Source organism: Typopeltis vanoorti, chromosome 16, assembly GCF_054136105.1.
Source record: "Typopeltis vanoorti isolate ZY-2024b chromosome 16, IOZ_Tvanoo_1.0, whole genome shotgun sequence".
NCBI lineage: Eukaryota > Metazoa > Arthropoda > Arachnida > Uropygi > Thelyphonidae > Typopeltis > Typopeltis vanoorti.
Window position 1 is genome coordinate 81964748 of NC_143564.1, and position 26204 is coordinate 81990951.

General features: G+C 35.1%; 1 protein-coding gene across 4 annotated transcripts in view; it reads right to left on the minus strand.

Moving 5' to 3' along the window:
- The window catches only part of dgt6 (dim gamma-tubulin 6), a 248962-nt gene that overhangs the window by 17379 nt on the left and 205379 nt on the right, over window positions 1-26204 (minus strand). For all 4 annotated transcript variants that reach the window (XM_090406343.1, XM_090406342.1, XM_090406341.1 and 1 more), the window contains exons 16-17: window positions 20095-20200; window positions 2018-2101 (exon numbers count right to left, since the gene is read on the minus strand). In XM_090406343.1, coding sequence (XP_090262469.1) covers window positions 2018-2101; window positions 20095-20200 — 190 coding nt within the window. The remainder of the gene's footprint in view (window positions 1-2017; window positions 2102-20094; window positions 20201-26204) is intronic.

Consider the following 26204-nt stretch of genomic DNA (forward strand, 5'->3'; position numbering starts at 1 on the left):
TCCATGGCCGCTATGCACCCTTTCACAGTCCCTATTCTGTCTTCCTATGTCTCCATTCAAGTCTCCTCCAACAATCACAATCTCGTTTTCTTCCAGTTCCCTCATTTCTTCATCTAGCATGTTCCAGAACTCATCTTTCTCCTCTCCTCAACTTATGGGGTGTATACATATAAGATGACCACTTAATCTTCTCCAAGACCCAGTTTCATTTGCATGATCCTGTTGTTCCTCCTACCCACTTCCAGTACTTCACCCTTCATATTGCCACACACCACAATTCCGAAACCATTTCTTCCCTATTTATTCCCTCCAGAGTAGAACAATTCATACCCATCTCCTGGTTCCTTCACCTTTTCCCCCCTTCCACCTCGTCTCCTGCACACATAAAATGTCCAATTTCCTCTATTCCCCTTCCAGTCATGCTGCCAACATTCAATGTTCCCACTCGCAACATGCTCTCCACCTGCTGGGCTGGTTTCTTTAACCTTCATCCACCCTTGATGCAGTAGCCCTCGTCCACTTCTCACAGCTGTAGGACGATATCGCTGCACATCACATGCCCTAGCACTTGTATCACTTTCTTTTTGACTCATTAGATCATAGCTAGAGCTGGCAGTGAAGTTTTACATCCAGATGTCCTTCCTGACGTCAATCCTCATCATTTATCCAAGGCTTGGGACTGGCACCTTTTGAAGCTAGCTTGTCCCCTTTGGTGGCTGCATAAGACGAAATGACATAGCAAAATAGGAAAGATTCAACCCTAGCCAATAGGTACTGATCAGTACCTATTAAACCCAGTTTATATCATCTTATAATGCATAGTGGTAGAAAAAAAACATTCAGACAAAAGACATTTCAAACACTTGCATATATTACTTTCAAGTAAAATATGCAAGTTTCATTGGACCAGATTACATGCTGGATTCTGTTCTTATGAACAAAAATTCATTTCATCATGCAAACTTTTGTCTGTCACTGCCTGATGACAAACTATGGACCTTTCAGCCAACATGCTTAATAAAACAATCTGAAGTTTTTCATACCTTAGTAAAAGTTAATTTAAGAAATGCTTTATCCTTTAAGTAAACTATCAGTTATTATCTGCATGCAAAGATATCTCGCTCATGCATCATACTATTCTCAAGGAAGAACTGAATGAGTTACTAACGACATTAAGTTTCAATGCATAAAATCATAGGTCTATAACTCGATCACTAAAATTACTTTTTCAAGTCCACAGCCCACAGCTAATTTACAGAAAGTTCACTATAGTAACCTGTTCATTATAACTAATCATTCTTGCAATGTTTGAGAGTTTCTCTAGTGGGAGTTGACTGTACTAGCATATACATGTTAAAAATTAAAATTTGTTACTTACATTGTAAGTAGATATTTTATCGATATTACAATTACTTTATAATAGACCAGAGTTAACAAGTGTGCAACATTTCTACCATGTGAGCTTACTCTATTTTCCCCCCCTCTTTTATTTTACATGTTTCTTCTGGTTTCTTTATTGTATATATCTAAATACAAATTCACTGATATCGATATATATGTTCTAGTTCATACTGCACACTAGTCATCTCTACCAAATGGTAGAGATGACCAATTTGTAGCATGAACTGGAAAGCATGTGGCCAGATATATAATGCAGATTACTGCAGTTTTTTTTTCATAATATCATTAATTTGTATATTGTAAATATTAATCAAAAAAAATTTCCTTAAGTGTCTACTGAACAAGAATAAGTTACTACAGTTAACTCTCACTATAGAAAATTCATAGGATCACAAGAATAATTTTGTGTATGGCCATTTTGCTATAGTAAACTTCCTTTAGAAAGGCATTCGATTAGACTTTCAGAAGTCTGTTATAACAATGTTTGCTATAGTGAGAGTCAGCTGTATAATTAACAGCTTATAATTTTACATTTATAAATATTAGTAAAACTTCAGAAATTTACACTGTGCATATTTGTTTCACTACATCAATGCAATTCTACTCAACACTTTACCTGTTTTGAGAGTATGTTTCTTCTCATATTCTCCAAACAGTGGAGATTGTCCTAATTTATCTCTGGTTATAAAGGCACTGTTCCCTGTAAAAACAACCAGATGTTACACACACACACACACAGAGGATGTTATAGTTAACTTGCTATAAGAAATTCATAGGTAGCATAGGAATTGTTTGTTAAAGTAGATAGTTTGCTATGGTAAATTTCCTTCAGAACAGCACTATGTTCATGAGAATTTCTTTGGAACTTTCCAATAGTTGAAAGTGAGCTAGTTAAATGGGACTTTCTATAACAAGAGTCAACTGCATTATCAAGTAACTATATTGACTTATTCTCATATTCAAATTTCCATGGCTACTGTTCACTCATATCAAAGCTTTCTGGAACAAAAATGTTACATGGGACTAGAATGAAAAATAAATGATTTACTAACTAAAACAAATATTCACATGTCAATGTTTTGCCAGCTCAAACTAGCATTATTGGGGCACTTTAAGATACACAGCTAGCAAAGACTAAGATAGTCATGTGAATAGAGGAAACAGCCATCTTTCTCACACTCATCTTCTGTCATTACTACTGGTCAGAAGGTAAGGTGCACCAAAATTTGTATAGGATCATATCATCAGTTCTGCTGCAGTTAAGTTCTCTAGAACTAGAGCCACTTCCAAGAACAGTGTGCTTTTAAGGTGAGATTTGTGTAATAGCCCTGCTTTCTTCTGCTTGAGGAAGTGGTCTTCGGCCAATGCAGGTGCTTATATGCTTTTGGTTGTCCATACTGAAAGTACTTTATTTAAATTAAGGGGATATTAAATCCCACATTGTTTTAAAATTGAATAAGAAACTCAAAAATTCGAATCAGAGTTTCATGCCAAATATAGTATAATAAACTATAAAGTATCTGCGACTACTAGCATGAGTTAATGCAAGTAGTCCAAATACGTAGTACAAGCTCGGGCAACTCGCAGCAAAGGGTGGGTAAAGTTCTGATCGCTATTCTTGGTATTTTCCATACTGTAAAATACACATTTCCTAGGAAATATATGCTGTTATTACATTATGGTGCGAGGTCACTACCAAGACCGGTTTCAGCCTTTATTGAGGCTTCATCAGTGAGTAGCTAGACCAAATTAATACCAAAGGGTATAGCGAAAAGAACTTATATGCTCTGCTATACGAGTTGTCAAAAAGGTGTACTCATTAAGTTACTTAAATATAAAGAGCCAATAGGCTTCATTTTGGCGATATAAACATTATTTAAATTAAGGGGATATTAAATCCCACATTGTTTTAAAACCGAATAAGAAACTCAAAAATTGGAATCAGAGAGTTTCATGCCAAATATAGTATAATAAACTATAAAGTATCGGCGACTACTAGTGTGACCTAATGCAAGTAGTCCAAGTACGTACTACAAGCTCGGGCAACTCACAGCAAAGGTGGGTAAAGTTCTGATCGCTATTCTTGGTATTTTCTATGATGTAAAAACACATTTCCTAGGAAATGTATGCTATTATTACATTATGGTGGGAGGTCACTACCCAGACCGGTTTCAGCCTTTATTGAGGCTTCATCAGTGAGTAGCTAGACCAAATTAATACCAAAGGGTATAGCTGAAACCGGTCTGGGTAGTGACCTCCCACCATAATGTAATAATAGCATACATTTCCTAGGAAATGTGTTTTTACATCATGGAAAATACCAAGAATAGCAATCAGAACTTTACCCACCTTTGCTGTGAGTTGCCCGAGCTTATACTACGTACTTGGACTACTACTTGCATTAGCTCACGTTAGTAGTTGCCAATATTTTATAGCTTATTATACTATATTCGGCATGAAACTCTCCGATTCCAATCTTAGAGTTTCTTATTCAGGATTTAATATCCCCTTTATTTAAATAATGTTTATATCGCCGAAATGAAGCCTTTTGGCTCTTTATATTTAAATACTTTTTTTATATTTTTTAAGGATATTTATTCAATCTGTAGAGCCTCCGTAGCTCAGTCAGTATAGATAAAGCCCTTTGATTGGAAAGACTTGGGTTCAATTCCCATCCATAATGTTAAGAACTTTTATCTGGTCTTTTTCGACTAAAGATGAATTAGCCTGTCCCATATGGAGGTAGAGGGTTTTTCCCCCACCCAGAAATCCTCAGAACAAGCAAACTAGCCCTGTGAACATGCACGTGCGCGCGCGCGCACACACACACACAGTCATGATTACTTCCAGCCCAGTCATATGCTTGTCAGCTGTATGCCAGTCCCAAGCCTGGATAAAATAGAGAGGGTTGTGGAAAGCAAAGGTGAACTACCCTGTGGAAAAAAAATCACCAGAACACTTTATGGCAAAAAATACTTGCCTACAAAGTTACCGAGGGTTAGACGTGACTAAATCATCAGCATTAAGTGTCTGAAATATTGGGTCTCACAATGACATTGGATACTGCAAATACCTGGAAAAGAGAGAGGATCCTGCAGTCTGATTAGCCTTAGGATGGTGAAAACTGTTTCCAATTTTGTACCGTTTTAGGATAGAACCCAATCTATCGGTTACCTTTGATGTAGTGTAGAGATATTGTTTATGCATAGTCTTGTTAGGAGAGGGAGGGGGTATGGAATTTGGTAAGAGTTCATTTGTATCCATTTTGTATAAATTATATTATCTGAGGACAAAATTTGCTCCACTCTGGAGACTATAAAGTTTTGGAAATTCTAAGTTTCTGGACAGAGCAGTGATATGTGTGAACTATTTTAAGCACTGTCTTAAATCAGGAGTATTTTTTTATTAGAACAACCAGCACTTTAAACAAATGAAGATTCAGCAATGGGCAAAATGATGTGCGCTTACAATACACTCAATATGAGAAGGAACTATATGATTACCTTGTAACAAAAGTATACAAGAAGATTAGTACCCTTCCTTTTTCAACTTTAGCAGTAAATAAAAACTTATTCAAAGATGGATATTGTTAAAGAATTACACACGCTTAAGACTTAAGAAGAGTGTTAGTGCAAAAGTTTCAAAACATTCCATGTACAAGTTAGCAATAGGAGATAAAAGGAATTTGTCCATTGCTAAATCTTCAAGTTGTTTAAAGTGTTGGTTGCTCTATCAAAAATACAGTAAACCCCCACAGATCTCGATTTAGCAGGCTTCGGATTTAACAGACAAAATTTCCGGTCTGTATGTCGTGAAAACTAACACCCTGTTAATTTTTGTTATAATTTCCTGTTTTTTTTTTAACAAATTTTGGCGAATAGGCCATAAACACTATAGTAGGACAATGTCTTACCAATGCGCTTGTTGAGTTTGGATGCCAACTGCTGTAGCAAGTTTGTAGTTAAAATAATAAATGGTCAACAAGAGGACGTAAATCAGTTAACATTACAAATTTTAAATTAGCCAAGTTAATCCTAAAAGTAAGAGCATATTGAGGCTTTGAATTAAACTGATCATTATATGATACTGGTAAAAAAAAAATTTGATTTAAACCAAAATGGCTAAAAATAAATAAAGTGGAAAATATCTATCAACCAAATTATAAAATTTCTTCATTACAAGATCCCCAAATACTAGGCAACAAAATCAAATATGCACAGATTTAAAAATAAACCACACATGAATCAAATGACAGAGGAGGAATTGGAAAATCAAACAAATCCTGACAAAGGCAGCAACAGAATAAAGAATGGTGAGGAAATGGAATAGAAAGAGGACTACAAAACTGAAAGAAAGAAACAGAAAATATAAAAACAGACAGCTACCAGAAATGGCTAAATTCCAAGACAATATTCCAAGATGAGGAGGTAGTTAGTAGCTGCATCATGCGAAAAGCTCTGGGTTTGATCCTCAGCACCTCCACATTTTTTTTGTCAGCCTGGTTGGACAAGTGTTTATTTTTTTAATGCTGAGTGGTGAGATCTCCAACCAACAGGTGTGGGTTTGAATTCTGCTATGGGCATGGATGTTTGCAATTACTGCATCCACTTATTGTACGCATGAAGTGGGCTGAAAAAAATTTCATGTTTGGTCTAGAGGCAGGGTTTCTGAACTTTTGGGGACACACACAATCTTAGGTATGTTGATGCTGCTATTTTTATTGCCATAATCAAAGGAGAACTGGAATCCCTCATCAAAAGAGTTGAATGAGAAAGCTTGAAATATGGTTTAAGAATTAATCGTGATAAAACAAAATACATGGCCATAGATGAAAATGACAATTTCACCCAAAACACTGACTTCGAGAAGGTGGATGAGTTGCATTTACCTTAGAGCTCTAATAAGCACCAAGAGTAGATGTCAACCAGAAATTACAAGAATTACCTTGGCAAGATGATTCTTCTTTTGCACCATGGTGAGCAATGATGCAACTGAAGAAAATATGGAAAGACAAAAACATTTCTATCACCGTTAAATCAATACTGGTCAAAAGCCTGGTGTTTTCGATTTCCATTTATGGTGCTGAATCTTGGACACTCAGCGAAAAAGGTATGGTCACGATAAGGTGTTGAGCCTCTTGAATGGACAAAAGGTCTAATGAAAGTATAATAAGTCAACTAAAAATCAAGAGGAAGCTATGCGACAAAATGAAAGAATTCTCAAATACTTTGGTCATATTTCAAGAAGTGAAAATGACAACCTGGAAAAACTTATCCAGGGCAAAGTGAAAGGACAAAGAAAAAGAGGACACCCAAGACCAAGATGGTTGGACCACATTAAAAAGATCACTGGACTTACTTTGGAGTTGGCCACTGCTGCAATAAAAGATAAAGAAATGGAGAGATTGTGGCTAGGATCACAAGTCCTTAGACATTAGGAGACCGAGCAAATAAAATATATAAAATCAATAAACATGAAATAAAAAACAATCCTTTGCCTGCTCATGGTACAAATGTATTAAAGGTTCATGAATAAATTTATGATGGATAAGAAATTCCAAGAATCTAGAGGACCCATCTGCAACCTATATAGGATCCATAACATGATGGCAGAACCCCAACACAAGAAAACCTTAATATAAGAGAACTGTAGAAATGTGTTTAATGTGATTCTGCTACCGATACTTATATGTATAAAAAAATTATTCTATTTTGTTAAGTTAAGTTATATTTATTATTATTTCTTTTCAAGAGGTCAGGCTAGGGTAAACGATTAACAAACCATTTAAATTTATCTTACTTTTGCATAGTAGCTTCTGTCCTCTGCATATGTATGTTTTCCTGATGACCTCGATATAGAGGTCAAAATGTTGAATGTTATTTTCATAAGTATAAGTAATCACTGCAACATGTTTTTTGTCTACCTAAATTTTTCATAATGAATGCTGATCACCATGTAACCTTAAAAGGAAGAAGTGATCTTACACAAATTTTGGTACACCTCAGTATCCTCTGATCAGCAGTAATTGCAGCAGATCATTATGAAGAGCACTAATCTTACCTCCATGTAAGTAACTGTCCATATTCAAGGCTATTTCATTCTCAAGTTACCCTGAATAATGCTACCTTGAGCTGGTGGAATGTAAATAATTCAGTGAAATATTTTCATTCCAGTCCTGCCTATTCCTCCCTCCCTCCCCCTCAGAAATTTTTGACATGAATGACCTGCTCTAGCACTCATACAATGCCTATCATATCTCTCCTTAAACTCATCCAATGATGTATTTGCTATTCCCTCTAGTAAATGGCAAGAAAATATTCCCAAAAGAAAAATTAATCTTCAAACCTTGCTGACCATTTTACTCAACTTCCTTGGTCTCTACTTTCATGCCATATATGAAAGATTTCTATCATCTAGAGAGAGAGATCATTCAAATCCCTATACTAAATTTAATCATATCCCCCATACTTAATTTTTAAAGCCTACAATTCCTTAATTTATCATCATAATCAAGGCCAATGAGAGACAATGCAGTTGCAGTGAAATTTTTTTTTTGTCTCTTCTACCCATCAAGAGCAGACTGGCTAATGTTACTACCCTCTTCCCCTTCTTGCCTGCCAGTCCTAGTAGTTTGTGCCGTTGCAATTCAGATATCTGCCTCTGCATTCTACCACTTGCTTTCTCTCTCTCTCTCTCTCTCATGAAAGCCAGGCAAACAAGCCTGACCACATCAAGGACATAAAGAGGAGCTACAACTTTCTAATTACTATGCTTACCTTTCTCAAGATCATAATCCTTTGTTTTGTCTTTACCACTCTCATTCCCTGTCTAACACTGCTAACTTAATAGTCTTATCAGTTTCTTACAATGAAAATATATAATTCTGATGAAATTATAGACATTCCAAAATGCATAATTTTACCCTTAGTAACATGAAAAATATCCTCCCTCCTTTTCAAACTCACTGAATATCTAAACTGCAACAGTCCCAGGACCTATTAATACACAACTACTAGTTATCCTCATTCTATTATTTACCATTTTCCAATATATCTCAACTACCTCTTGCCACTGTTGGTAGCCACAACAACACTAGTATCACAAGGTGATAGATAAGGTCTGCTTTGCCATCTGGTGTAATAATATCATCCACTTTGAGATACTAAAATAGCTGATGATCTGCAAAATGTATAGCAGTGGTGTTCAACCTTTTTTTACTACGCCAGCTACTTTTCTAAAAAATGTTATTCGGCGATCTACTCTCTTATATAGATCACGTTCCCCCAACCTGATATCTGATTACGCACAAATAAACAACTAAAAACTTTGTGTATTTAAAAAATTATCGCTTTTAATTATTTTAATACAACAAAAAAGCAAACAAACAAATATATTGGAATAAAATATTTATTTCTCTATTTTGGAAAACCAAAGTTAGAAAAAACAACAGATTGATTACAAAATCACAAGTTACAGGAAATGCTTGGTTGATTAACTTTTTTTTTTTTAATGTGAAATGTGGCATTGTTTGGACCTTGCAATATTTTCATAGTCAAGTTGATGTGAAGAAGTGGCCAATCGCAGACAATCATCCAAATGATCATTTGTAATTTGGTTTCTTAATTGATTTTTTATGACGGTCATATTTGAAAAAGCGGATTCTGACAAGTATGTCGATCTGAAATACGACAGAATTTTTCGTGCAATATCATTAATATTGGGAATTTTTCATGTGCATACTTCCAAATGAATTCATTGTTTATTGATTTTAAATGTAAACTATTCTGAATGTTTATTATCTCAAGTTCTTCTTCAGCTTGGTTTATATCAAATAACCCACTAATTTTATTTGAAATTTCTGTGGTGTTTAAGTTTTCTAGAAATCGATTATTGATAAAAGATACAATCATTTCAGTTTTATTAAAATCTTTAAATCTTGAATTTATTTCTTCCTCAACTAATTCTGTTTCACGAATAAATTCTTTTAAATCATAGCGAAGCATTTATTGATTTTGTTCAAAAAATTTTAATAAATATGGGAGATGTCTAAATTCGCGGTCATTTATATTTTTCTTTAATAAAAGTAAGTATTGTTGGGAAGTTTTTATTGAACTTAACATGTCAATTAAATTTTTATCTCTACCTTGTAACTCTAAATTTAAATTGCTTAATTTCGTACAGAAATCTACTAAAAATGATAAGTGTAACAACCATCTTTTATCACTCAATTGTGGATAAATATCTCCTTTTTCATCAAGAAAAGTTTTTATATCGTTAATTAATACAAGAAATCTTTCTAAAAATTGACTTCTGCTGAGCCAGCAAACATTATTGTACAACAGAAGTTCCCTATCATCTGCCTGCAATTTAAATAACTGCCGTTGCAGGGCTTTTCCTCGAACAGAATTTACAATTTTAAATGTAATATCCAAAACATCTTTTGTGTTTAATCTTTTACTCCACAGTACTTGTTGGTGAATAATGCAGTGGTACGTTAAAAAATCTGGATATTTGTCATCATTTTTGCATAATGAAATGAAGCCTGATTTATTACCTATCATTGCAGGAGCACCAACAGTAGTAGTAGACACAAGTTTAAAAAGCGGAAGTTTGTCTTGTTTCATAAATTCATCAAATGCCGAAAAAATGTCTTCTTCTCTAGTCCTTCCCAATAATGGTATAATTTTCATAAGTTCTTCTTTACTTGAATAATCTTGAAATACCATGTGAATAAATACCATTAACTGAGCAATATCAGTGAAGTCGTTTGATTCATCAAATGGTAATGAAAACGCAACATATTGGTGAATGTCTGACATTAACTTGGCCTGGAAACTTTTCTCCGGCAATTGGAACTTTTCCTTTCGGCAATTTGAAAACTTGTCTGCAGCCTAGAAGTAGTCTCTCTCTAGCGACGTCTCGAACCGAGAAGCTCCTTTCTGGAAGCAGGAAACTCCTCTCTCAAGCAACGTGGATCCGGGCAGTCTCTCTGACGGCGACTCTGGAACTGGAATCCTTTCTGCTTGCTTCAGTCCCTTTTTATTAGGCCTCCTCTGAGACCTCGCATGAAGTTTGGCAACCCCCACAGAATCAGTATGCGTCTTTCATCTTAAGTTTCAAGTTTGGCATGCCTTATGTTCTCCTCCGCTTTCTTTTGATTGTAAGTTTCCTGCCATCGGAAAGTTGTTTGAACTCTGACTGACTTCAGAGATATTTACACTTAGAGCCTGCAAGCCTTTCTCATACATACAAGTTTCAATAACAATCTTTCTAATGCGGCCATGTACAGCTTCAGCGAAAAAACATTGCCTTTGTTTTTAACACTCTAACATATTCTTATTAAAGCAGTATATACAGTTAGCTTCAAAAGAGTTATTTACAAAAACATCTAATACAAACTATACTGAGACAAAGTTTATTTTTTTTACAATATTCACATGGAACTTAACCTTAGTAAAAAAATCTGTGTAATGTGCTTTGGAATATTTAATATTTAAGCTACGATCGAGTTTTTACACTTTGCTTATAATCGTGTTTAAACTCGGCTCGCTGTTTGACTTCCACTGATCCAAATTAATTCATTTACCCAGACTTATAAGAAAATCACTGATTTGACAATTTTAACGAAAAATAAATAAACAATAGCAATACACTTAAAGTGAATTAAAAATAATACAAAATAATGATAAATAAAATATTATGTTTTCAGTTTTAATTAAATTTGTAAGTAAGGAGGAATATACAAGAGATTGACCAAAAATCGCTCCACGATCAATGGGTTGAACACCCCTGATGTGTAGTCTCTCTCTCTCCCAAGTCGAACCTGTTCTGCAGCGTAGCCTGTTTCTACAAAACAGAAGTAGCAAAACTCAGCCAGCATGGTTGGCCAATCAGATAGCATCCTCACTCTTCAATCAACTGGTCATGAGTGTTTGTAAAAGCCTGTTCTGGATGAGTTCGTATGGCTCCTTAGTTGAAGGCTTGTCTCAAAAATAAAAAAAAATCCATGCTGGTGAGGCACATTATCCATAGTTTGGAAAAATGTAGCTGATTTTCAACACCTAATGAAATACAACCAACTTGTGTATTGAAAACATGAAATAGACTGCTGCTATGTTTTGGTCTTCAGAATATTAAGACTGACTTGGTTTATTCCCATCCACTCCACAAAGGTGGCAGAGTTTCACTCTTGGAAACTTGGATTTTCAACACCTAATGAAATACAACCAACTTGTGTATTGAAAACATGAAATAGACTGCTGCTATGTTTTGGTCTTCAGAATATTAAGACTGACTTGGTTTATTCCCATCCACTCCACAAAGGTGGCAGAGTTTCACTCTTGGAAACTTTTTTTTTAAATCCTGCAAAACAGGACTGACTGTTAATTGGATCTGACAAACCATCCAGAAGAATATCCAATTAGACATAATACACTTATCTCAAAGCCTTAATTTTAAGCCATAATTTCAACTGATCTGCTTTCCAATCTCGCACACAGTCCAGATGACATCGTTCAATAGCATGTCAAATATACTGTAGGGATTCATATCCTCCTGCATTTGAGGGTGTGTGTGTGTATGTATATCACTAAAAACAGTTTCAAAAATCAGCCACTACATAGTAAATCAAAGTTCTGACATGTACCCTCACAAAGTGGTGTATGTACAGAATATTAGAATAGTAATGATTTAACTTTCATTTTTCAATATTTTGAGGCATTAAAGAAGGGAGCTGAAAAAAAAAAAAAAAGGGAGGGAGGTTTGTCCTTGGAGATCTAAACAAGAAAGTAAGAAATGATTACCCAGACTTATAAAAATGTTTTGAGGACAAAACAGCAAAGCTAATAATAATCATAAGTACTTGCTATTTTTCTGCTCAGAACATGGGCTATTATTCTTCATGTAGCTTCCTAAGTGAGAGGGTGCAGCACGATGTCCTTCTAGTTCCCTCTGTTGGTGGCTTTCCTTTTTGTTTCTGCATAGCCATGTGATCCTGTCCATGATCATATATCCTCAAGCCATGTCCTTAATTTTTTGCCTCTTGATCCTTTTCCCATAATTTTTCCTTCTAAAACTGTTAGTATCTTCTGTCCTGCTGAAGCTCTCAGTACATGTCCTGCCAATCTCATCTTTCTCTGGATCATTTCCTGTAATAAAGATCTGTGTTCTCATTCTCTATTGGAGATCTGTATTTGTCACATGTTCTGTCCATGGGATTTTCAGAGCTCTCCTATAGTACCACATTTCAAAGGCCATTATCTGTTGCCTTACTCTCTTCTTGAATATCCAGGTCTCACTTCCATATGTGAAAATTGGCCTCACTAATGTTCTTATCATTCTTTTCTTTATCTCGATACTCACAGAACTTCTGAACGGATCTATATTTTTCCAGAATGCATCTTTAGCTATGGCTGTTCTTATTTTTATTTCTTTATCTTGCTTTCCATCTGCAGACAGGTGGCAGTAGGTGCCTAAATATTTGTATTCTGTTGTATGTTCAATTTTCATATTGTTTATGAATATTTTTAGCTTGGATCTGCTATCTTTTGAGATATACATAAATTTGGTCAGTCAGTCTCAAGTAGAGTAATGTGGGCAAATATGAGAATGGGGAACTGGACGATGAGACTTATTTGTGCCTATGGTCCCACAGAAGGTTCTACTAAGGTAGAAGTGGAGGAATTTTTTGATGCTCTAGAAAAAGCAACTGACACAATGAAAAAGGAAAAGTTGGTCCTTGTTGGGGATCTAAATAGTAGAGTAGGAAATGATTGCGAGACATACAAAAATATTTTGGGAAAATTTGGAGAAAAGAGCAAAGCTAATAATAATGGCAAATATCTGTTGGATTTCTGCTCAGGACATGGAATGGTTATTACTAACACCATGTTCCAACATAAAAATGTGCACAAATTCACATGGAGAGAAGAGGCTAGGAATAAGAAAAGTCTCACTGACTATGTTATTGTTGATAGTGATATTTTCTCCCTGGTGCAGGACACCAGAGTGTACAGAGGATTTGAAATCGGAAGTGATCACTATTTAGTCTTGAGCAGGATAAAATTGAATTTCATATAGAAAAGAATAAGATGTAAGAAAGTTTTAAAGCGAATAAAAGTTGAGCAGCTCTCAGATGTGAACTGTAGACTAAAATACACAAAGATTATTAAAGAAAAAATGAAAGAGTTTGAGAACAGGAATCAAACCTTGGAGATTCAGTGGCAAACGCTGAAGAAAACATTGATTGATTCTGCCAGAGAGGCATGTGGTGAGGTTGTGTGCAAGGATAAAAAAATCAGAACTCCCTGGTGGACACAGGAAAGTTAAAGAGGCAGTGAAGGAAAAGAAGAAAGCATATCAAAAGTTCCTGGCAAATAAGTCAGCTTGTGCTCTTAGAGAATATAGAGACAAATGCAAGAATGCTAAACACTGTGTAAAACTAGCTAAACAAAAGTCATGGGAGGACTTTGGCAAGAATATAAAAAATAAATATCAAGAAGGTGGCAAAATATTCTGGAGGTTGTTGAAGAAGAGGAATGGAGGAAAGAGTGCTGTAAAAGGAGTTAGAGATGACAAAGGTGAAATGAAAATGGGAGAAAAAGATATCCTTGAAGTATGGAGTAATTACTTTGAAAACCTGCTAAATGAAACAATCAGTGATGACAGCACAGTGATAAAAAACACTGACCAGGCATGCAGGCAGGAATACATATCCATACTTGAAGTAGAAAAAGCCATCGAAGACTTGAAATGTGGAAAGGCAGCAGGCATAGATGATATTAGACCAGAAATGCTGAAGTATGGTGGTATAAGAGTCTTACAGTGGCTGCACTGCATAGTTCAGAAAGCCTGGACAGAGGGACGAATTCCCGATGAGTGGAGTAAAGCTATCATAGCACCCATATATAAAAAGGGAAATAAAACTCAATGTGAGAATTACAGAGGTATTTCCCTACTGAGTGTTCCTGGCAAAATCTATGCAAGTATACTTGAGAAACAGTTGAGAAGAATTGTGGAAGAAAAGCTTGGTGAAGAACAAGCTGGATTCAGGCCAAACAGAGGCTGTCAGGATCAGATATTCACTTTACGACAAATAGTCGAGAAAGCATGGGAATATAACAAAGATCTGTATTTAAGTTTTGTCAATTTGGAAAAGGCATATGATAAGGTGCCAAGAGAGAAGCTATTCAATACGCTGCAGTTATATGGTGTAAATGGGGCATTATATCAAGCAATACTTAGTCTTCATTTGAGTTGTAAGTCAGCAGTTAGAATTGAAAGAAGTACAGGAAGATGGTTTAATGTTAAATCTGGTGTGAGACAAGGATGTACATTATCCCCTCTGTTATTCATTATCTATATGGATCACATTATGATGGAAAGTGGTATTAAACATGATATCAAAATTGGAGATGTTAATGTCAGCTCTTTGTTTATGCGGATGATGTTATACTTCTAAATAAATCCGCTACAAGTCTGCAAGATTCTCTGACTAAATTGAATAGCTGTTGTAATAGATATGGTATGAAGGTCAGCAATAAAAAGACAAAGACAACGAAAATAGGCAGAATCGTTGAAAATGTCAACTGTGTTGTGAATGGAGAACCTGTGGAACAAGTAAAACATTTCAGCTACTTAGGCACAATTTTTGCTGAAGATGGTAAACTAAATATAGAAATAGACAACAGAATCAGCAAAGCTGGTATGGTGGGAAGTCAATTGAATAAATTCATATGGAATAAGAAAGAAATTAGTCTGAACACTAAATTGGCTGTATACAAGACAGTGTTCAAAACCAGTTTTAACTTATGGATCTGAGAGCTGGGTCAGAAGTAATACACTTGACCAAAGACTAGCGACCGCAGATATGAGAGTCCTTAGAAAGATTATAGGCGTGAACAGATGGCATCAATGGCAATATCATATTAAAAATGAGGATATTAGGAAAGAACTTGACATTGTCTGCATCCAGGAATGCATTAGCAGAGCTAATCTCAGGTGGTATGGTCACCTAAACAGAATGGGCGAGGAAAGATTAGCAAAACAAGTGTTCTCTGACAGGTTGGCAGCAAAACGACCCAGAGGAAGACCAAGATATAGGTGGATTGATACGGTACAAAGTGCCTTAGACGATAGAAATATAAGATCTGATAATGTCGGAGTCTTGACAAGTAACAGACTGATTTGGAGGAAAATTGTAGATCGGAAGTTAGTAATGATATAATTTTTTCATGTAGTACTATCACATCCTGTACACCCCTTGTGGGTACATGGCAGGAATTTGATGATGATGATAAATTTGGTCTTTTCGCATTTATATCTAATCCAAATTCTTTACCTTCTTCAATTAGTAGCTGCAGTAGTTTGATTAATTTGTTTGTTTTCTGCTATTATAATGGTATCATCAGCATATCTAAGATTGTTGTATTTTATACCACTGATACTAATTCCTATTTTTTTGTTTTTCAATCTTTCATCACTGTCACACTATAGATATTAAATAGATTTGGTGAAAGGATACAACCTTGTCTAACTCCTCTTTTTATTTTCACTACATAAATCTCATTGTTAAACAGCTGCATTTTCTGTTTGGTGTAAATCATTTTTATAATCTTAAGTTCATGATCTTCTATGTCTAATTTATCTAATATATTGAACATTTTATGTTTTACCTGGTCAAAAGCTTCTGAAATCTATGAAGCATGTGTAAATGTTCCTATTTCTTTCAAGTGATCTTTCTATTAGTATTTTTAGTTCCCGGATAGCATCAATGGTTCCCATTCCTCTTCTGAAGCCTTTCTGTTGTTCACTCAATTCACCGCTTAAGGCTCTTTCAATTTGTTTGTTAACAATGGTTAAAATAATTTTAGATGCATGGTATATTAGGCTCACAGTTCTATAATCCTCACAATTTTGTGCATTAGTTTTCTTTGGAATTGGTATGCAGATAGATGTTGTAAAAACTTCAGGTAATTGTATTGTTTTATAGATGTCCTGAATGGATACCACTAAACAGTTGTTATTATTGCCAGTCAAAGCTTTCAGCAGCTCAGCCAGAATATTATCACCCAGGGGATTTATTATTAGGAAGATTCTTAACCACGTGTTCTACCTCCTTATGGGTAGAGTTGTTGGGTCCTACTTGTTCTTAATCTATACCTTGGATTCGACATGATTACAATTACGATGTTCTTAACTAATCGATAAGGTGCGAGTCGATTTCTAATTCAAATATAGAGAAAATTTATATTTAAAGACTGTGCCACTTGAAGAAAAATCAACCTTCAACTATTTCTCCTTAAAATATATACTGGCTGAGTATATTTGACTTACTTAATTTACCCGCTTTGGTTCGAATATTTTATGAATGGTGCAGTAAAAGAGATTCAGCAAAATACAATTTTAGATAAACAAAAACAAACATTTAATTTTAAAATCATAAATTATACACTTAAGATCAAAATATTAAATAAGTTATTATAAACACTTCAGCCTTTCTGATAATAAAGTCATGCAAACTCAGACAATGGTAATTCTGTTATCTGTAATACAGTCTTCTCACAGTTCCTTAAGTTCCAAAATACAATAAAATTGCAGTAACACTACTTTACAAGCAAACACCTTTAAATTTTCACTTCAGTTAATCTTCGCGATGGTTACTGTTAACATAAGGAAATTCTGGGATGAAACTCGCACACTTCTCTATATAGGAAAACTAAAAGTTGGAATAATCTTACCGATAATCTATCTTCATCAATTTATGCACAAACACTTTTAACAATAAACAGCACTCATTAAAATAAATCTTCTAAGCATTAACTGAATTAGTTCACGGGCACAATACATATAATCAGATGTTCTTGTATGAAGCACTACTGATCACTCTTGAATTAGGGCAATACACAATAATTCCTTAACTTCGGGTTTTATATATACAGATGTTCATTCCTCCAGCATTCAAATAATTCTTTAGGCACTATAATTCTAAACACCGCTATCATTAAACATAACCTTGTTGCCTCTATTTATGCTTCATGTTTCAGTGTGTCCTTAAAAGGTCGGCCCTGAAAATAAATCTCAACTAAAATATCGCTAGTCATTCAGTAGTCACTCAGCTATCTTCCGTTGCTTTATTTGTTATTCAGAAACTTATTAGCTAACTGCTTCTCAACTTGTAGACTTTATTTAGTTGCATGAGTGACTTGCCGACTCGCTATTATCGCACTGTGATTGCCGAATGCCCGATTCCAACCTAATGCCAATCCTTCTCACTCTAATAAATCTCTAATGCTCTCATCTCCTAATTAATTCATAATTCCAGCGTTCGTCGCTATATATCTGTTTTCCACCCTAAATTGCTCACGTCATTTCTTTCTAAAACTCTTTTCAATAAACCTCACGTGATGTTCCAAAACATGCTCGCTCACTTACATTTCCATGACAACCAAAACAAGATATAATAAAATTGAGCTATTACATAACGTTAAACTTTACAAACAGGAATAAATAGAGAATATTTACATTTCAAATAATGCGCAGTTAAATTATCAAATACAAGTTCTTATAATATTAACATAATAATAATTAAAATAGCTTAATATTTAATACAGTCTTTTCATTATTCATACATATTATCAATCTTATCAATCTTTGATTAAATAATTAAATATTAGACAAAATTAAGGTAGTTATATGAATATTAAATTTTAAAATAAGTTGTTTACATTAAATAATATTTACAATTGTAGCCTTTGTGATGGAAGATCATGCTGGATTCTGAAGCAAACAATAATTACTCCAATTTCTACATATTCAGAATCCAACAGAGTGATATATGTTGTTACGTTTAACTTAAGGTGTCGTGAATCATCTAACATGTTACCATCATCATCATTATAGAGATCTGATAAGTGCTCCACCCATCTTCCATTTATCTTTTCCTTATCAATGCGTATGTTTCCATCTTTGTCCTTAATGTTATTAGACTGTATGTTTTGCTTTTCCATTAAGTTCTTTCACTTTAAGAAATGATTCTCTGGTTTTTTTCCTATTTTGTAATTCTTCTATCTCAGTGCACTGCCTATTTATCCAGTTTTCTTTCAATCTTTTACATAAATGTTTGATTCTTTTATCCAAAGTTTTATATCTTAGCCTTTCTTCTTCATTTGCTCCTCTTTTCCATGTTCTTCTTTCATCAATAAGGTTGATTACCTCTTGAGTTATCCATGGTTTTTAGCAAATGTTATGATAGCTGCTTGTAGTTATTCCATTGAGAGGGTTCATTTTCGTTTTGCAACTATGGACAGCAGTTCTGAAACATTTTCATTAAATTTTGATTTCACTATTGGATTTTGCATCATTTGCAGATCCCATTTCAGGGGTTGACTTCTTTTAAATTTTATCGTTTTCAGGCAAATATTCATCTTTATTAAGACCAGTCTATGATCAGATCCACAGTCAGCACTTGGCATCACCTTTGAGTTCCGTATTCCATTGAAGTATCGTTTACTGACTACAATATAATCTAATTGATTTTTGTATCTTCCATCCGGACTTTCCCATGTGTATCGTGCTGTTGGTATTTGCTCAAAATAAGTGTTAGTTATGATGAGACTGTGCTTGTTAGTCTCATCATAACTAACTAGTTATTACTAACACCATTTTCCACCATAAAAATGTGCACAAAATCCATATAAAGAGAAGATGCAAGGAATGTTGATGGTGATGTTTTCTTGCTGGTGCAGGACACTAGACTGTACAGAGGATATGAAATTGGAAGTGATCACCATTTAGTGTTGAGCAGGATAAAATTGAATTTCATATTGAAAAGAAGGGCATGTAAGAAAGCTTTAAAGCAAACCAAAGTTGAACAGCTTTCAGAGCTGTAGACTGAAACCAAGATTCAAACCTTGGAGGTTCACTGGCAAACTGAAGAAACAATGAAAAGCCAGAGGCATGTGGTTAGGTTGTCTGCAAGGACAGAAAAATAAGAACTCAGTGGTGGACTCAGGAAGTTAAGGAGGCAGTCAGTCATAGAAAAGAAGAAAGCATATTGAAAGTTCCTGGTGAGTAAGTCAGCCTGTGCTCTCAGAAAATACAGAGAAAAATGTAAGAAAAAGCACTGTGTAAAACTAGCTAAACAAAAGCCATGGGAAGACTCTGGTGAGAACACAGAAAATAAATATCAGGAAGGTAGTAAACTATTCTGGAGGCTATTGAGAAAGTTCAGAAATGGAAGAAAGAGTACTTTAAAAGAAATCAGAGATGATAAAGGTGACATGAAAACTGATGATAAATGATGCTATATATAAACCCATGTTTCCCTAACTTAACACAGCTGAGGATCATTTTTGGTATAAATTTCTGGTCCATCACATCACACGAGTATGTAGTTTACTCAGTTAAGTAAGGTTTGTAATACCAGTAAAATATATGATATTAAACAATGGACCTGGACTAGCCATGTATTTTTTGTGTATATGTACCTGCTATTAAACCTGAATAAACAATAGTTAAACACATTTTCTATTTTTTAATTTAATTTTTAATTGCTTAATTTTTTGAGTGACAGATTTTTTTTTTAAATTTTCATTTTTAATGAGAATGGGAAATAGCAAGAAAACTAGCAATTTCAAGTTCTTATTACCAGAACTTGGAAATCTTGAAGCTATTTTATCATGCATGATCACTCACCAAGAAAATCCCACATGGTTTCTGAAGGAGAGAAATTATGTACTGGTTTAGACTGGGGAGTTTCAGGACTAGACTGTGTATTATTTTCTAGAACAGCTCTAACAACCTAAAAGGAACATAAAAGGTTTTAAAAAGAAAAAAAAAACATCAAATTTACACATTTTGTAATTCAAAATAACAAAATGATAAAACTGAACTATAATGCAAATTTATCATGCTCAAATTCCTGATACATCCCTCAAGGGATGTACAGGATACTATGATAGTACTACACAATTAAGTTTACATTATTAATAATCTCTTAACAATATTCCTCCAAATTAACTCTGATAATGTGAGCTGAAATGGTACTCACTCAGCAGCAGTCAAGTGGTTTTGCATGACTCTCTAAATGTATTTTAACTTAGTAAGGAATGTTTATTTAGAAAGCTTTTGGACATTTCCACACCTTCTGAATGCAATATTACTTGTTGGCCATTTTCTTTCAACATACCAAGTGATTGGGTTTTATTTCAGATTTCTCCATACAAAGAACACGAAGGGCTGGTAATCATAAATGCTACATTACATGGCTAATTATTCACAAGAAATGTAGTGAACAGACTTCCAATGAGAAATCTTGTAATGCAACTTGCATAAAATATACACATGCAGTTAAACCTTTTTTTGTGAGTTCTACCCACAAAAAATTAACCTATACTGTATAGATCCCCCCCCTCCCATAATCCAAAAACCCAGCTTGAAAGACTACACATGGAATTTTTTCAAACTTTGGATCACCAAATAAGCAAGACTGTGGTCTCGCACCAGACAATCAAATTAATTTCTCACCTAAAGAAATTCAGAAACATACATTGCTCATATCAGGATTTGAATCAACAGCCTGTAAAGAACAGATATTCTATCCATTCAACAACTAGGCCAGGCAAGTATGTTAATATGGGATTTATGTTATCTAATTTATGAATATTCAAGGTGCAAAAAAAACATTATTTTCATAGTATTAACAACACCAAATGAACCATTTTATAAAAAGAGATATTTGTTAACTGTCTTATATTTGTTAACTAGCTTATGAAGATGCTGGTTTGAAATCACTGGATTTCAAACCAGCATCTTCACAGCACAAAACAGCATGTTATAGTTTACTTGTGACAATGTTAAGTGAAACAATTCAAACTGTAACAGACAAAAAAGCTAGTCCTAATTTGGCACCCTCTAATGTTGTAAAAAAAAGAAAGAAAAAAAAAAGGGAAAAAAAGTATTACAGCTATGTAGGAGTTGATCTTAAGATAATAAATAGTCTTCCAAATTTGTGGAAAATTAATGCAACCATACTTATTCAGGTTAAGAGAATTCTTCATAGGTATGGCTAACTCCAGAAGTAATCTTCCTGACCTGTAATGACTCTCTTAAATAGCATATTAGTTTTCTTCTATCTAATCCTTTGTATCTACAGGTCTGCCAGTCCTGACTTAATAATGGTAGCAAATGTATTTTTTATGTTCTCCAAGGCAGATCATCCTGTCTGTCCATAGTAGGCACAGTCACAAGGAACTCAGACTGCAGGATATCCTAGAGAATGGAGTTTATCCTTAGTACTTTGGCTATCTTTTCTGATGTACCTCTGACATAGGAACAGGGATTTTTGTTCTTGTGTTGAGGAGGGAGAAGTAATGGCACTATGTAGTATTTTATCTATTTTGTAGGAATTTTAGTCACTGGTCAAGAAACAGCAAAAAGTAATATATCACAGTATGAAATAGCTGCCTTAAAAACATTATATATGAACAAAAATATTTTTATTACTAAAAATAAGAGTAATGCAATAGTCACCATGAATCAAGATTATAACAAAAAAATTCAAGATCTCCTACGTCACAGTTGTACAGGGTGATCAAAATTAAAGTATGCCTGTTTAAGGCCTTGTGCAGCACCACCCAGTGATCCAAATGCTGTGAAACTTTGCAGGAATACACTGTGCATCATGCAGAAGTGATATCTAAGAAAAAAAAAAGTTCTAAAATTAACCACCATGGGTTCTGTATAATGTACCAAATGAAGATGTAATTTTTCTGTGTAAAGAGAAAAGCGAATGAATAAGTCACAAACTGAATAAGTCGCATAGTGTTCAACAATGGAATACAGCTAGTCGGGACTGATGTTGCACACATGCCTTGCAACATCAGTCCTGTCTTTCAGCACTGGCATGTTATCAGAATGATCCTGATAAACCCAGTCTTTGAGAAATCACCAGAGGCAGAAGTCACAGGGGCTCACACACAAGCGAGTCAGCCATGCAGTGGAAAACACACATGACTGATCACTCTGGCTTCCACGAAATGTTCTTCAAGAACCTCTTGTACGAATCAACTAATATGTTGAAGGGCCCCATCCTGCATGAAAAGGACAGAATCCATGCACAGGTACTACTGCAGCTGTGGCACAAAATTATTTATCATATCGTGACACTTCTTGGCAGTAACTCTGCAGATCACAAGCTCGATTAATGAATATATTCAAAGAAGAATGGTCCCATGATAAAACTATAAACCCACACCAGACAGTAACTTTGCATAAATGAAAATTAATTTGTTGGGTTGCATGTGGCTTTTGCATAGCCTATACCTATCAACTGTGGGTATTCACAGCTTCATTCAGGTGAGCCTCATGTCCCCACAAAATCATCACATGCCACACAGCATCTAACTCCACTCAAACAAGGAATGTTAAAGTGAATGTCAGTCAACTTTCAAAGTCCTGCAGGCACAACTCCTGTGTCAAAGTTATCTTGAATGGGTAGAAATGAAGAATCTTCCAGACAATTGTGTAAGGCAGTGCTTCCCAAACTTATGGATTAAAGGCCCCCTTGGAAAAATTAAAATATTTCATGGCCTGCATCGAAAAAGAAATCATAATACAGACATACATTATTATAATATTTATTGTATTTATATTCAATACAAAACATACACATCGAATATTGCAAAAATCAAATGCAAATATTAGCATCTTACATACACATATTAGCATTTTTAGCATCTTACATACACATTTGACATGGCACACTTAGTCTTAAAACATTTTAAATTTGTTTTCATTATTTTGCAGCCCCCTCAACAAAACTAGCGGCCCACAAGGGGGCTGCGGCCCATAATTTGGAAAGTGCTGGTGTAAGGCACATCCATGTGTCTTGATACAGCATGTGCACTGTAAGAACTAATGCTGTTATTCAGGGCCTGCTCCACAACAGCAGGCAACTTCATTCAATTGTGGACTGATTATTATGTGACCTCGGCCAGGTCCAACTCCCAATGATCCCATTTCTTCAAAATGACTAATCATGCATCACAAAGCATATGGAGATAGTGGATGGACCTCATTGACATTTGTTCAGGCAAGGAAATTCAGGGAGTGAAGAAAAGCATTGCAATTGTTTAGGTAGTACAGCTTCACGAGCAAACACATTGGGACATGGTTAGAGCCATCACTGTGGACAGTATTAAAAACCAGAATCAAGGGAAAAATCCATTTCCATCATTTTAAACACTGCTGGCACTTGCCAAGTTGCATGACATGCATATTCTATGCATCTGATGTTTACATACCCACTGGTAGTGAATTTTGGAACTAATCCCCCACAGGGGGGAAAACGACAGGGTCGTTTCCACATGATGCACCATGTATTCCTGCAAAGTTTCACTGCTTTTGGATCACCCTCTACTTATCAATTATAGAGATCCTACCATCTCAAAGAAAAAAAAGTTCACAAATTATTGAAAAAAGTGACTTCTTGGCCCAAAGAAATCATCTGCAAAATAAAACTGTTTTGTATTAAACCATCCCATATTTATGGAGTACCTAAAATCCACAAATCCAATATTCCCCTGTTCCCTATAGTTAATAGCATAGACAGCCCTACTTATAAACTTGCCCAACAGTTAGCTAAGTCTCTTGTCATCCTTATCGGCAACTCCTTTACTTTTGTATTTAAAAAAAAAAAAAAAACTTTATTTCAAATCATTAGTTAAAAGTGATATCCTTAAAACTTCAGATTAATGGTTAGTTTTAATGTCATTTCTTTATTTATTAATGTACCACTAATACACTCTTAATTTAATAAAGTTTAAATTTCTCTGAAATCTTTGAATTATTCAAATTTATAATGTAAGCAGCTTATTTTACATGGGAAGGAAAAATATACAAACAGATTAATGGTACTGCTATGGGTTCCTCCCTCTCCCCTTTAGCCAATATTTACATGGAACACTTTGAAAACAAATACTTACCACAGCTACATACAAGCCCCTAATGTGATTATACTTTGTTGATGTGTTTGCCATTTGGCCCCATGGACAAGACACTGGATGCATTTGTCACCTACCTTAACAGTCAACACCCCAAAATTCACTACACGGTAGAAAAAGAATCTAATAAATGGTTGCCTAATTTATTGACACATTAGCACGTCCTTCAGATGAATCACTTTTTTTTTCCCATTTACAGAAAGCCAATACACATAGGATGATATCTACATAAACAATCATATCATCAAGCACAACAGTATGATATTCTAAAAACACTTACACACAGAGGCAGAGTGATCTGTTCTAATGATACATCTCTTTCCACTGAACTCATACTACACAGTCCCATTACTTCTCCCTCCTCTTAACGCACAAGAACAAAAATCACTATTCCTATGTCAGAAGTACATAGGAATAGTGATTGCCAAAGTACTAATAAAACTTGGCCTTCACATCACATTCAAACCACATGTTAAATTAGCAACTCTGACCCACTCTTCTAAGGATGAACTCCATCCTCTAGCATATCCTGGTGTGTATGAAGTTCCTTGTGACTGTGCCTACTATCGGGACAGGAAGATCTGTTAACATCTGCCTTGGAGAATAATACATTCCCCACCATTATTAGGGCAAGTCAGGACTGGCAGACCATGTTCTGAATACCCCTTCATACAGAATTAGATGGAAGAAAACCAATGTGCTATTTAAAAGTCATTATATGTAAAATATTATTTTTAGAGTCAGCCATCCCTATGAAGAATTCTCCTAACCTGAACAAGTATGGTTGCATTAATTTGTCAAAAATTTGGGAGACTTATAATTATTATTATAAAAACCTCCATGGAGTAAAAGACTCATCGTGGGAGGTCCACTGTTATACACACAGTTTATCATACTGTGCCTTAAATATATTCACTGTCTCTGCACACACCACACTCTCGGGCAAAGCATTCCAATCACTCACCACTCTCCATGCAAAAAACCTGCTCCTCACTCCCTTGCTCACACCCTCCTTATACAGCTTCCAGGAATGACCTCTTGTTCTCCTGCTATCCTCACCCATTCTGTGCAAAACCTCCCCAACATTAATCTGGTAATAACCACTCAACAGCTTATATGTCTCAATCATATCCCCCCCTCCTCCTTCTATCCACCAATTTCTGCAAATTGCATTTTGTCAATCTGTCTTCATACTCTACATTTCAGAGACCAGAAACCACCTTAGTCAATCGCCTCTGAACTTTTTCCAACGCAATTTCATCTTTTTGAAAACCAGGTGACCAGATCTGTGCACAGTAATCCATATGTGGCCTGATCAAAGCCTTATACAAAGGAACCATAACATCCTTACTTCTACAAGTCAATGTCCTCCGCATCATTCCCATTATCCGCTGTGTTGTCTTCACTATTTTAGTAACATGTCCCCGAAATTTTAGGTCCTTGTCTACAATCACTCCCAGATCTCTCATTTCCTCTACCTCTTCCAAGATATTCGCACTGATTGTGTACTTTACATCCCATCTCTGCTTCCCAAATTTCAAAACTTTGCACTTTGAGACATTGAATTGACATCCCCACTTATTTACCCATTCAGACAGTGTATTCAAGTCCTCTTGCAAAGCTACAGCATCCACACTACTCCTGATAGTTCTGCCCAACTTTGCATCAGCTGCAAACAACTGCACAACACCATTCAGACCTCTCCAGATATCATTTACATACAAATTAAACAGCAATGGACCCAAAACAGACCCTTGAGGTACACCACTAGTAACTTTCCTCTTCTGGGATATCGCTCCTCCA